The following is a 13,197-nucleotide window of genomic DNA, read 5'->3' on the forward strand; positions in this document are numbered from 1 at the left end:
ATGCCCCGGTAAGAATAGGTGTACCATATCCCTGTGTGTCGTAAGAGGCGACCAGGGTTGGCGTCAGGAAGGGCATCCGGCCATAAAACATTGCCTCAAGAAAAAGCCCAACCCCTGCACAGCAGGGAAAAATGGCTGTAAAAACGGTCATTTTTTATTTTATAAGGACTGTTTGCCTGTCTGGGTGTCCAGCAATCACCGGTTCAAAAGTTGCGTAATTACACAATCTTTTGGGTTCACTTTTTTCAAAGAAGGTGAAGGGATAGAGTGGAAGCAAGTGCAACTTTTGAATTGTTCAATGCGTGTTCAGAGTGTCCGGACCATAAAGCTAAAGCCCGGTCGCTGTGTCCTAGCTCGAGACATCTGCTACTAATCAAAGGCCTGGCATGAGAAGAGGGCGTGGGATTGAGGGAGACCCACGTCTTTCTCCTTCTTGTCGGGCACCGCCGTCTGCTTTCTCATGTTGTTTCCAGTGTACGCAACACACTTCTGCACGCACGCACGGAGTAGGGAGCAATGAGAATAAGCCGTGACAAGGTGACAGGATGAAACAGCAGATGCTAAGGCAATGCAAAGCGAAAGAGAAAAAGAACAAAAAAAACAAAGAAAAAGGAGGAAATATTGAGGCAGACAACTATGTTTGGTTGGGTCAAATAATAGACTTTTCCTGAGCAGCCTCAAACAAATTCTTCCCATTTTACATCGTATGTCTGTCTTTTGAATTCGACACGGACCATTTCACACAAACCTTACCCTCATACCCCCGAACCCAACACCGATTCAATAATTTAAGGAAACACAAATCTCAAACTTCTTTGAAGTTTTTTTCCAAGCTAGAAACCAATGACGTTCGCTTTTATGTGTAAAATCTGGAAGTTTTAGACAATAAAGCAGTGTAATAAAGTTATTTTAATAGCTTTTATGCCAGATGACTTACCAATTGCCATTCCCCAATGTCTTCATTCCAGTGTACGTAATTCTCAATCATTTCCTGGGGAACAAGTCAGCATGGAGCGTAAAGACAAACAAGGTACTCGCCGTTAGCTGCTTTCAAATATGAATAAGTGTGTTGCAAACCCATTGAGCCAATGTGTGTTGCTCAGCCAATGTCGAGCATCAAGCTGTTTCACGACAGCATCTTACTGTATCTGTGTAAGCTGCATGGGAAAGTTGGCCGGCAATCGAAGAGGAAGGCGACCGTGAAAAGGTTCACGGCAAAGCAGATGCAAAGCTGCTTTGTGAAGCAAAGTTTTGAACATTTCTGCCTGAGTGGTTCAAATGTCAGGCTGTTCTGATCCGATAACTGAAGCATCTTGGTTACCTCCTTCACCGAAGATGGACTGAGTTTGTTTTCACTCCTATCTGTCTGTCTGTTATTTGCGAAATCACATATTCGCAACTATATTGGTTGGTCTGGTCTGTTATTGGCAAAATAAAAATTTCACCAAGTATGTTAGTCTGTCACATTTGTCTGTCTGTCTGTCTGTCTGTCAGTCACACGATTTTTGGCCACAGTTTTCAAGCAATCGTTCTGAAAGGTTTTGTGTACGTAGGTGATCGGCCAAGGACAGCAATGCTTAATTTTGGTGAAGATCCGAATCTGGATCCGGATCTGAGAATTCTTAAAGTGATTCTTCACCATTGAGAGAGAGGTCCAAAAACGATATCTAGCACCATGTCTCAAAAGGTTTTAGATGGATTCACACAAAACTTGGTGGACAGGTTCGGTGCGTGACAAGGATGAAACAATTCAATTTCGGTGAAGATTCGAATCTGGATCTGAGAATATTTTTCAGTGATTCTTCACCACTGAGTGATGGGGCCAAAAACGATGTTTAGCACAATATCTCAAAAAGTTGTGGATGAGTTGTGACAAAACTTGGTGGATGAGTTGGTCCGGTGATGAGAACAAGCTGATTTGATTTTGGTTAAGGTCCGGATTCAGATCCGACCTATCAGTGGGATTAAAAATTGAAACTGTTCAGCCTGGCCTCTGGTATGCGCTCGACCGAGTGCTGTTCTGTTTCGCCAAGTATTACTCTTCGAGTAACTTTTCGTTTGTTTGTATGTCAATCGCCTACAGGTCACATTTTACTCCAATCTTCATAAAACTTCACCACCTAGTAGAGGTAGTGACAAGCTGGAAGCCTATTGTTTCTGAGGTCAAGAGGTCAAAGTCACATATATTATCTATTTTCAACCGATTCACTTGATACAGTATCTATGAAGTACATACTGTATATAAAACTGAAAAACATGGGTGGATGGTGAACCCTCGTTGAGGTGAAGTCTTGGTCGACCGTTGTGAGAATGTCTATTAATTACGTCCTGTTTGAATGCGAGTTGGACTGCGAGTACGTCTATTAATTACACTGAACAACAAATTTCAAAAAATGTTTTTACTGGAGATGTGTAAAGTGATTAAGACTAATTTGGGTACGCTGATTTCAAAAATCATAACCATTTTGCTGTATCACGTCAGGATTTTCAGGAACAGAAATATTCCCATTGCCTAGAAGTCAGGATTTCAATGAAATTTACATATGTCTTTAACATGTCTATTTCGTACAATTGTTGTTAACTTGTGTTATATTTCTTTCTTTCAGATAAAGATGAGTAGGCGTTCCTGTACCAATCATCCTGACAACTTCTGTTATGTCTGTGGTCGGTATACCAAAAAAGATCAACAGTGAAGTATATCTACAGCAGTGAAAATGAAGGCCACCTACTTTCACTACTTCGGGTGTAAGGTGGGGGACCAAGAACAGAGCTGGGCACCACACATCTGCTGCACAAGCTGTCACACAACCTTGACTCAGTGGTTGGTGGGCAAGCGCGCGAGCATGCCATTTGCGGTGCCCATGATATGGCGTGAGCCGCAGAATCATCATGATGATTGTTATTTCTGCTGCACAAGCATCGCCGGCTTCAACAAGAAGAATAAAGGTCACATCAAGTACGCTGACTGCGTCTCTGCTCGTAAACCTGTGCCTCATGATGACGAGAACCCCGTTCCAACACCTCCAGCTGATCAGAACATAGCTGTAAGCAGTGGTGAAGAGGATGGTGATGATGAACCTTTTGAACCCGACACTCAAGAATCACACCTTCTGAACCAGGGAGACTTAAATGATCTTGTAAGAGATCTCTCGCTGTCAAAGGCGAAGGCAGAGCTGCTTGGATCAAGGCTGCAGCAGTGGAATCTACTTGAACCTAACACCAAGATATCCTTGTTCAGAGCACGTCACAGAGACATGGCTGAGTTCTTTGAGATGGAAGACACGATGACATTCTACAGTGACATCAACGGTCTGTTGAAAGAACTTGGGTGTGATCACGATCCTGCAGACTGGCGCCTCTTCATCGACTCGGGGAAGAACAGCTTGAAGGCTGTTTTGCTCCACAATGGCAACGACAAACCATCAGTCCCACTGGCTCACGCGTTCGGCATGACAGAGACCTATGAGACTATGCGGCAGCTGCTTGATTCCATCAAGTACAATGACTTCAACTGGCACATCTGCGGAGACTTGAAAGTGGTGGCGCTGTTGTTAGGGCTGCAGTCAGGCTACACGAAATACATGTGCTTCCTTTGTCTCTGGGATAGCAGAGACGACAAGAATCACTGGACGAAGAAAGATTGGGAAGAGCGAAAAGAGCATGTACCTGGTCGACACAACGTGAAGCATGTCGCCCTTGTCGACCCAGCCAAGGTTTTCCTTCCACCACTCCACATAAAGCTCGGCTTGATGAAAAGTTTTGTACGGGCAATGGATCTGAATGGGCGTGGGTTTTTATACCTCAAGGAAAAGTTTGGCAACACCTTGTCGGAGGCCAAGATCAAGGCTGGTTGGTGTCTTTGTTGGACTGCAAATCCGACAGATTATGAAGGACGAAACTTTTCCGACAACTCTAAACCCCAAAGAGCTGGCAGCGTGGAGGAGCTTCAAAGCTGTGACGGACAACTTCTTGGGGAACGAGCGCGCGGACAACTATGAAGAAATAGTGCAGCAGCTGCTGGAGTCCTTCAGGAAACTTGGCTCCAGGATGTCCCTGAAAATCCATTTCCTACACCAGCACCTGAACTTCTTCCCTGACAACTTGGGAGCAGTCTCGGACGAGCACAGCGAGCGATTCCACCAAGAGATTTCACTCATGGAGACGCGTTACCAAGGGCGGCACAACCCACACATGATGGGCGATTTCTGCTGGTTCCTGCATCGTGAAACTGACACAGAGCAGCACAAACGCAAAGCCAAATGCCTAAAGCATTTTTAATTACATTCTAGTGGAGTTTTTCTGTAATTTCTATTATTTTGAAGCATTCATGATGAAATAAATGAATAAATGAATTTTTGTAAATTTCATTGAAATCCTGACTTCTAGGCAATGGGAATATTTCTGTTACTGAAAATCCTGACGTGATACAGCAAAACGGTTATGATTTTTGAAATCAGCGTACCAAAATTAGTCTAAATCACTTTACACATCTCCAGTAAAAAATTTTTGTTGTTCAGTATTATTGGACCTTGACTGCAGAGACAGAGATTGGGACCATACTCTGTGTAGAGCGTTGGTGCTGCTGAAGCAGTCTCCTTGGCTATTGGGCACAATCCTGGACGGGTCGCCACTCCGACACAGGATACCAGCAAACTGGCACTCATTTTGTCGACCTCGGAAGGATGACAGGCCGAGTTAACCCCACCTGGTATTAATTCAACAGCTGAGCGGGATTTGAACTCAGGACCCTCGGACCCAAAGCCCACCACCCAAACCATTAAGCCAACACCAGGCATATCCAATTGAGCATGTTCCAATTTCAAGCAAAACTGAACCCTTGGGACAGTAAGCATCAAGGCACCTTACCCTAAGTGGAAGTCGTTGCAGGTTGGTTGGGTCTAAAAGTGTCAACCACCCCTTCTAACTTTTGCCGCACCCTTCCGATCCACCAAGGAGTCTCCTGACCTTGACTACCTCTATGATTTAGGGAACATTGGAACATACCTTTTGGACATGTAGACCTTTAGGGTCCTTCAACCTTTTAGACCCCTTAGGATGCGTAAGACCCCGAAAACTCTTGAGCCCCTTTATAATCCTAAGACCCTCAATACCTCAAAGACTCTTTTGGACACTATAAGAACCATTAGTCCCCAAAGACCCTGTTAGACATTCTGTCTGAGTGCCTTCTGCAATAACACTTGAGGTTCAATAGTCATAATCAAAAGCCATCCCCCCCACTCCCACCATTGGTAAACCACCACAGTACCAAGTGAAGAGGATGCACAATATAATTGATTACTGAAATTTATCTTTCTGTTTTTTCAGGTTCTACTCATCTTAGTTTGTGGCAAAGGGAAAAAGTCAAAGAGAAAACGGTGTCTGAGACAACAATTTCACCCCATTATAAACAAATCAGATCTTCTTATGATTTTATAATGGCCAAACCACAGGAATTTTTAAAGATATCAGATTGAAACGGACACAGTTTATTTGTACGCATGTGCTGTATATGTGTCGAAAATATGGTCAGAATTAGTCAAAGGTCAATGCCATCCAAAACATGTAAAACAACCATTAGGCGGCAATTACAAAATGTGTCAACCAAATTTGTGATGCACAACATTCTATCATGTAAAACAATTGATACATCAAATTTTCCAAATTACCATTTCCATGGAAACTATTGTTTAGTTGGATTTTGCAAGTATACCTCAAGTGTGTAGCTATGCAGGACATCTTTCTTATAATTTGTGAAAATCGAAGATTTTTCAAGAATATTGGATGGTCACGTGTGTTATTCTGTCTGTCTGTCTGTCTGTCTGTCTGTCTGACAAAACTGAACCCGCCTGAACTGAAAACTGAACCTGTCAATCGCCTGCAGGTCACAATTTTAAACCGATATTCACGAAACTACACCAACTGGTAGTGTTGGTCATAATCAAGAAACCTGTTGATTTTGAGGTCAAAAGGTCAGCATAGGCCAAAGGTCAATTGTCAAATTTATAAAATCCTCAATTTTCATCTGATTGACTTGAAATTTGAAGAGGATTTGCATATCAGGTCACTGAATCCAACCACCTATTTTTGAGTTCAACATAGGCCAAAAAGTCAACATAGTCAACAGTTCTAAAGTTGTCAATTTTCATCCGATTGACTTGAAATCTGAAGAGGATTTGCATATTTGGTCAATTAATTTAACTAACAATTTGAGGTCACCACATGCCAAAAGGTCAACCTAAGACAAAGGTCAACATCTGCCAAAAGGTCAATAAATTTGATGGAATTTCTAAAATCCTCAATTTTCATCCGATTGACTTGAAATCTGAAGACGATTTGCGTATTAGGTCATGAGTTCAATCAACAATTATTTTTGAGGTCAACATCGGCCAAATTTCTAATATTTTCAATTTTCATCCGATTGACTTGAAATTTGAGCAGGGTTTGCATATCAGGTCACTGAAGTCAACCACCAATTATTTTTATGGTCCAACTTGTTGAAGGGATTTCACATGTATCTTACTGTGCACAATGTATTTCTTGTTACTTGCGAAAATCAAAGATTTTTCAAGTATATTGGTAGGTCTTGTGTGTCATTGTGTTTGTTTTTATATTTGTCAATCGCCTACAGTTCACCATTTTAAACCAATCTTCATGAAACTGCACCGCACGCATGGTCTGATTTTGTTCAAACTTGGCACAAGCACAGTACATGAGAGCTTACACATGCACCTCACTTTATTTTGTGATCTGATCAAGGATGGATGACTGGTAGACTGGTGGCCATTTTAGTTGTACATAAATATGGGTTCGCACTTTCACTCCATACAGCAAAATTACTCAAACAATGGGGGCTATGACATTTTATGTCTTTTTTCCTTGTTCATTCTTGATGTAATAAACCACTCCAAAATTCTTAACCTACCTACCTCAATTCTTCAGATACAATATACTGTTAAAAGCACAGGTGTGAGATTCAAGATGGTTGGCTTTTCTTGTTTTGCTCAAATCCACTTTGGCTCAAATTGATCTGCAATGCAAAAAAACCCACAGTTGCAATACAAGAATAGATTTTGTTGTTTAATTCCATGATATTTTGAGCTGGAAGCTGCTCAGGTTTTCTTTTAAGGTATTACTGTTCAAATAGCTCTTGTTAGGAATGCCAACCTATCTTTAAAAAATTCCAGTTAATTTGCAATCGTTTCTTGAATGTTATTTCAGGTTCTCTGTCTGTTCTTTTATAGCTAGTTACGAGAATTCAAATTGTGTCTAAGTTGGTTCATTGTTGCTCCATGTTTATTTGATTTGGTTTTTGAAATAGTGCCATTGTGTCATTTTTGCTTTCTATGTGATTTTAGGCTGAATTATGGTCCCTTGATTATCGGTATGATCTAATGTCAGGACTGATTGCACAAAATAAGTACATGACCAGGCTTTATCATACAAGTTTTTGTTGTTGATGACTCTCAGATGTTTCCATTCATTTTCTGGCATTAAAATGAATTTGAATGCTTTGGCCTGTGTGCTCAATTAAGCTGCATATGTTGTTTGCTCTTTCATATGATAAGAATGTTCTGATATTACTTATGTACAGCATGATATGAGATAATACTAGTTTTTAATCTCTTTGCAGAATCCACAGTTGTCAGAATTGTTTATTCATGACAAGCATTCTTTTTTGCTCTTGTATTTATTTGTTCCCATTCTTGTTTACTTGATCAATTTTCAAACTTGTTGCTGAGCTCAGTTCTCATTTGTAACTTTCTTCAACTCATGGGCTTTGCTTACAAATTTTGTGGTTTTATTTAATCTATCTTTGAAACTGTACTGTAATTTCAGTTTGAACTGCTGTTTGGATGTCTAATTTTGTGTTCCTTAAATTCCTTTAAAAAAAAAATCTGCTTAGGTTAAATGTGCTTGCCAAATTGGAATTATTTCTGCTCGATGATTTGCCCAGAAACAAGTGAGATTATTATCAATTTCGCTGATGATTGGGCTCATTACATCCTTATGTGTTGTCATGGTAAATTGTGTGTTCAGATACAATATAATTGCAAAAGATTCAGAGATATCTCGACTTGATGAGCGGTTTGTAAGTTTGCTCCCGTGCCAAGCCACCAGTGTCGGCAAGTGGGGTTTTCATCATGATATTCATCTTTACACTGAGGGTTGTGTTGGGAAACAAATAAAATCTTTGTTTTTTGATAATTATTATACACCTGAGTTAGCCCATCTCGTGGTATCATGTGAACAAACAACAGCTGAAGTTCAATGTTTAAATCCTGTATCATGTTTATTTATCCATTGTCAATTCATATCTTGGTAATTCATAGGATATATACATACATATATTTGTTTATATAATATATATATATATATATATATATATATATATATATATAAATATATATATATATATATATATGTTTATATAAAAAATATATACATACACATATATTTTTTTCTCTAAACAAATATATATATATATATATATATATATATATATATATATATATATATGTAAAAAAATTGGTCTATTTTGGGTTGACCTATGTTGACCTTTTGATCTATGATAACCTCAAAAGTAATAGGTGGTTGAATTCACTGACCTGATATGCAAATCCTGTTCAAATTTCAAGTCAATTGGATGAAATTTGAGGATTTTAGAAAACTTAGCTCAAATGAGCCTTTTGGCCTATGAAGACCTTTTTAGTCGACTGAATTTTACGAAACTTCAATGCGTGACTGTTGCAGAGTCGGTGACATTAATCTATGAAAATTTCAGAATGATCGGTTGAGTGTTTTGGGCTGGAGGCGAGCGGACAGACAAACACACACACACACACACACACACACACACACACACACACACACACACACACACACACACACACACACACACACACACACACACACACACACACACACACACACACACACACACACACACACACAAACACACAAACAAACAGAGGCGATCAACATACTTGTCAAAAATGTTCTTTTTCCAAGTAACAACAGACAAACAGGGGTGAAAACATAACCTCCTTCCACGTTCGATGGCGGAGGTAAATATATGCCTCACTTGCTCCTCCAGACAAAACATTGTTCACTCACATGTATTCATCTTTTCTTTCATCAATCTTTCCTCATTTATTTTTCTAATTCAGGTACCAAGTCTACAAAGCTGAGTAATCCATTGGTTTTCTTCTGTTTATTTATTTTATCATTATTCTTATTCCACCAGCGATTTTCGGGGTTTTTTTCTCTTTAAAATTCATTTTCCCGGGAACCGTAAGTCCGATTGACACAAAATTTTCACCATAGTACGTATCTTTTTTAGTAGCATACTCAATTTATAATTATGACGTCATAGGCCACATGGTACGGGCGCCATCTTTGATAAAAAACGAAAAAAATTGGACCTCTGTATCTCTGAAACCACACAATGGAAAAAAATTGAAACTTGGCACACGTTAAGAACTCCTCATGGGGAACACGTGTGATTTTTCGTGATGTCATCGGTGAAGTGGTATCCCAGTGAAAATTCGACTGGGAGAGCGCTGCATCGGAAAAATTTGAGATTTCTTGAAACGCTACAACTCACCTTAGAAAATAATTATTATGACATTATAGTTCACTTGGTTGGGCAGCCATATTGGTTTGAAAAACAAAATTAAACAAAAATCTTCTTCAGAACGGCTGGACAGATTGAGGCGAAACTTTACACACACATTCCCAATATCATCCTTTTACAAGTTTGTTAATTTCTTGTTTAGGGTCACATGGTTTGGTGGCCATATTGAATTTACCCTAAAACATTCAAACATCCTCTCCAGAACAGCTGGTCAAATCAAGGGGAAACTTCACACCCATATTTTACATGGTTCGGGAATATAAGTTTTTTTAATGAATAATTGATAGGTCACATGGTTTGGCAGCCATATTGGATTGAAGGGAGAATATTAAATAATGTTTACTCTGGAACTGCTGCATCATACAATGTGAAACTTCACAATTATGATCTAGCGGCCATGTGGAATGTACGTTTAAAATTTCAACCTGATCGGCCACAAGGTCTAGTAGCTAGAATTATTTAATTATTTGAATCTGAGAACTTAGAATTTTTGTTGCAGTAGGCTCACTTGGCTGTGCCTGCATGCATTTGAGGGTACAGGAGTAGCAATTCAATTGATACCGATGATGGCCCGAGGAAAAATGGTCAACTGTGTACATAATGAATGGATGGAACGTGGCCTGTTCTTTGGTCCATAATTTGTGAATCCCACGTCGTAGAGAAATGTGTGGAGCCTCATTCGATTCAGGGGAATCACGTTTTACGCTCTGCACCTGGCAAGCGCTCTTAAAGCTTCATCTCTACAAGCTTCCATGGCGGTATCGCAGCTCGGTTCTCTGTGAGGACATCTCCAGTGTTAGGAAGGCAAAATAAATTAGAGGATTAGAACAAGTTGAAGAGATAATTGAAAAATGTTTTCAGAGGCTAAAAATACAAAGCAATGAATCCCCACACCATGGCAAGATAGCCAACAGGTACGCATGCTCGATCTTGGTTATCTAACCTGTTCTAGAATTATCCCGACTCGTTGGCGCTAAAAAAATCTGCTCCGGCATAAATCCCTTTGCCTCAGTTCTATGAGCTGCTGTGGGCAGTTTTTTGCAGCATCATGGTCTGCCGATGCTGCTTCCCTGACTAATTTTACATTATGGAGCCGAATATTATTTTGAATTTCTCAAACCAGCCCTTGTTGGCATGGAACTTGTGAGTAGATGTCGTTGAATGGGGCCATCAGCCTGGGTGCCTCGTGGAAATGTTGCTAAATGCGCAATGACTCCTCCTGTATCAGCGGTCCACTCAAAGGCACTTTTTCTGTGTTTGTTCCGAGATCCAAACACTAACGGCTTTTCCCATCCTTTCCAGTTGCATGAATCTCATATTGAATGAGTCTTTTTGCTTTGTGGAGCACCGGCGGCAACACTTGCATGAATATTTGACACTTTTACGAATATACATCACAGTCGCTTCATTGATCCCGTAATAACAACCCACAGATGCCGCGCTTCCACATGATACAAGCTGTTTCAAAAAAGTGGACTATTTGAGCAGCCTGATATTCTGTCGTTTCTCATGCTATACCCTTCTCTCTTGCAGGCTATGGTGGTGGTGGTGGTATGCCATTTTTAATAAGGAGTCACTTGGACCCGACGTCAACTATGGTGTTCACAGTGGAACAAAAAGTGAAAATTGTGACTTTGTGGTTTGAGACAACATCCTATGTGCAGGTGTACCGACGATACTGTCAGGATCACAATGTTCACACTCATAAAGGATCTTCAAATGGGAGCATTCAGCGGTTTGTGGAGCACTTCCAAGCACATGGAAGTGTAAAAAAAATCAAAATAAAGCCAACAGTAGCCACCCACAAAATGTTCCCAAGGACCAAGGGAACAATGATCTCGTGAGAGATTTTGCTATCAAAAGTCCGAAGAAATACCACCGTCGGCATTCCGGAGAACTGGCGATCAAAACCTCATCTGTGTGGTGCATTCTCACTTCTGAACTCAAGCTCTACCCCCACATCATAGCTGTAAGGCATAAACCAACTCTGAATGACATGGCAAACCGAGTAACAATGTGTGATTGGTTCAGTGACCGAATGGAAAAGAACCCAAATTGAATCAACTACTTGTGGTTCAGTGAAGCATACTTCCAATTCAATGGGGCTATCGACAATCACAACAACATAATCTGGGGTGCTGAGCCTCCTTTATCGTCAGGCTACCACTCCAGCCACTTTCAGACTAGTTGTGGAGAATTTTAGAGTCAGGATCAGAGCCCGATTGCACAGAGGGGGAGCACACATTAAAAATGTCAATAACAAGCAGTATCATGAGTGATTTGCAAACGGCATGGTGTATCTCTTGCCACCTTTGGTAATTTTTCTACAATGAAACATCCAAATAGTTCACTTTTTTTTGAAACACCCTTATACATATGTACTGCCATCAATTCACTGATCTGATTCATCATCAATTGACCGATCCGATTCGTCGTCAATTGACCGATGAAATCATCAATTAAAATTCTCCCATACAATTTATCCATAGATTATCCTCAATAATTTTCCTACTGATCAATCGCAAAGACCGATTCGAACAATCACAAAGCGTTCGACATATCCAATTATGACGTCATAATGAAGGCACCGATGATGTCATCGTTAACAACACTTGTGTATCATGGCGAGTACTGGACATGTGCCAAGTTTTAATTTTTTCCATTGAGCGCTTTTGGAGAAGAGGTCCAAAGTTTTTCCTTTTTTACAACATGGCTGCCATGCCACGTGACCTGTGACATCATAATTATCATTAAATAATTATACATGAATTATCTGCGGTGAAAATTTCATGTCAATCGGCCATGCGGTTGCAGAGAATATGAATTTAGAAGAAATTATAAACAATGATACATGGAAACAATGATAATAAACATGACAAAATCAAGAGGACACCAGCCTGTAAGGCTTGATATCCTAATTTTAGAAAACTTATTAAAAAAACAGTTAAGTTGTTTACACACAACCACACAGATGATTGGCAGATTATTACCCCCAATAATATTTACTTATTATTTATTATTACTGACAGACTCGGCCTCGGCTGTGAAAACGAGGCTTTTCTCTCAATGATCTTTTGTCATAGCTTCACGGTTCAACAGCCACGTCCATCCGTCATAAATTCACACCATCGCAGGTGCCTCGAAAATCTTATGGCTTCTCAAAACTTCAGGCATTCACTTCCTTGCTTTTGAAAACCCCTCGGTGACATTTCCTGAGTCAAGGTTAAACATACCGAAAAAACAGGAACAAATCCATATCCTAATCATCACCATGACGCATCTGGCTCTCTCCAACAAACGAACAATCACAGGATCTCAATTCTTGGGTGGAACATGCAAGTGAAAACTCATGTTAGAAAACGACGAAGATCGGCTTCCAAAGCATCATGGCTTCTGTTACCCTGTCGTGCAGTACCGGTGGGAAGAGGAAGAGGATTGTTCTCACAATCAACCAGAAAAATGACATACATAGGAGACTGGAGAAGGGAGACGATGGAAATGCATTGATGCGCGAGTACAACGTGGGATCGTCAACCATCTCAGCCATCAAAGGCCCAGAAGGA

General features: G+C 40.3%; 2 protein-coding genes across 5 annotated transcripts in view; one reads left to right on the forward strand and one right to left on the reverse strand.

Annotated features, from left to right (window-relative positions):
* LOC147019378 (DNA-directed RNA polymerases I and III subunit RPAC2-like) overlaps positions 1-11,294 on the forward strand; it is a 220,622-nt gene extending 209,328 nt beyond the window's left edge. The window contains exon 6 of the mRNA XM_085899865.1: positions 11,168-11,294. Coding sequence (XP_085755991.1) covers positions 11,168-11,279 — 112 coding nt within the window. The 3' untranslated portion in view covers positions 11,280-11,294. The remainder of the gene's footprint in view (positions 1-11,167) is intronic.
* KIF3A (kinesin family member 3A) overlaps positions 1-13,197 on the reverse strand; it is a 198,155-nt gene that overhangs the window by 37,330 nt on the left and 147,628 nt on the right. For all 4 annotated transcript variants that reach the window (XM_085899852.1, XM_085899850.1, XM_085899851.1 and 1 more), the window contains 2 exons: positions 938-991; positions 421-489 (listed from right to left, as the gene is read on the reverse strand). In XM_085899852.1, coding sequence (XP_085755978.1) covers positions 421-489; positions 938-991 — 123 coding nt within the window. The remainder of the gene's footprint in view (positions 1-420; positions 490-937; positions 992-13,197) is intronic.

This window comes from Eptatretus burgeri, chromosome 10, assembly GCF_056783735.1.
Source record: "Eptatretus burgeri isolate ZD-2024b chromosome 10, Ebu_testis_v1, whole genome shotgun sequence".
Taxonomy (NCBI): domain Eukaryota; kingdom Metazoa; phylum Chordata; class Myxini; order Myxiniformes; family Myxinidae; genus Eptatretus; species Eptatretus burgeri.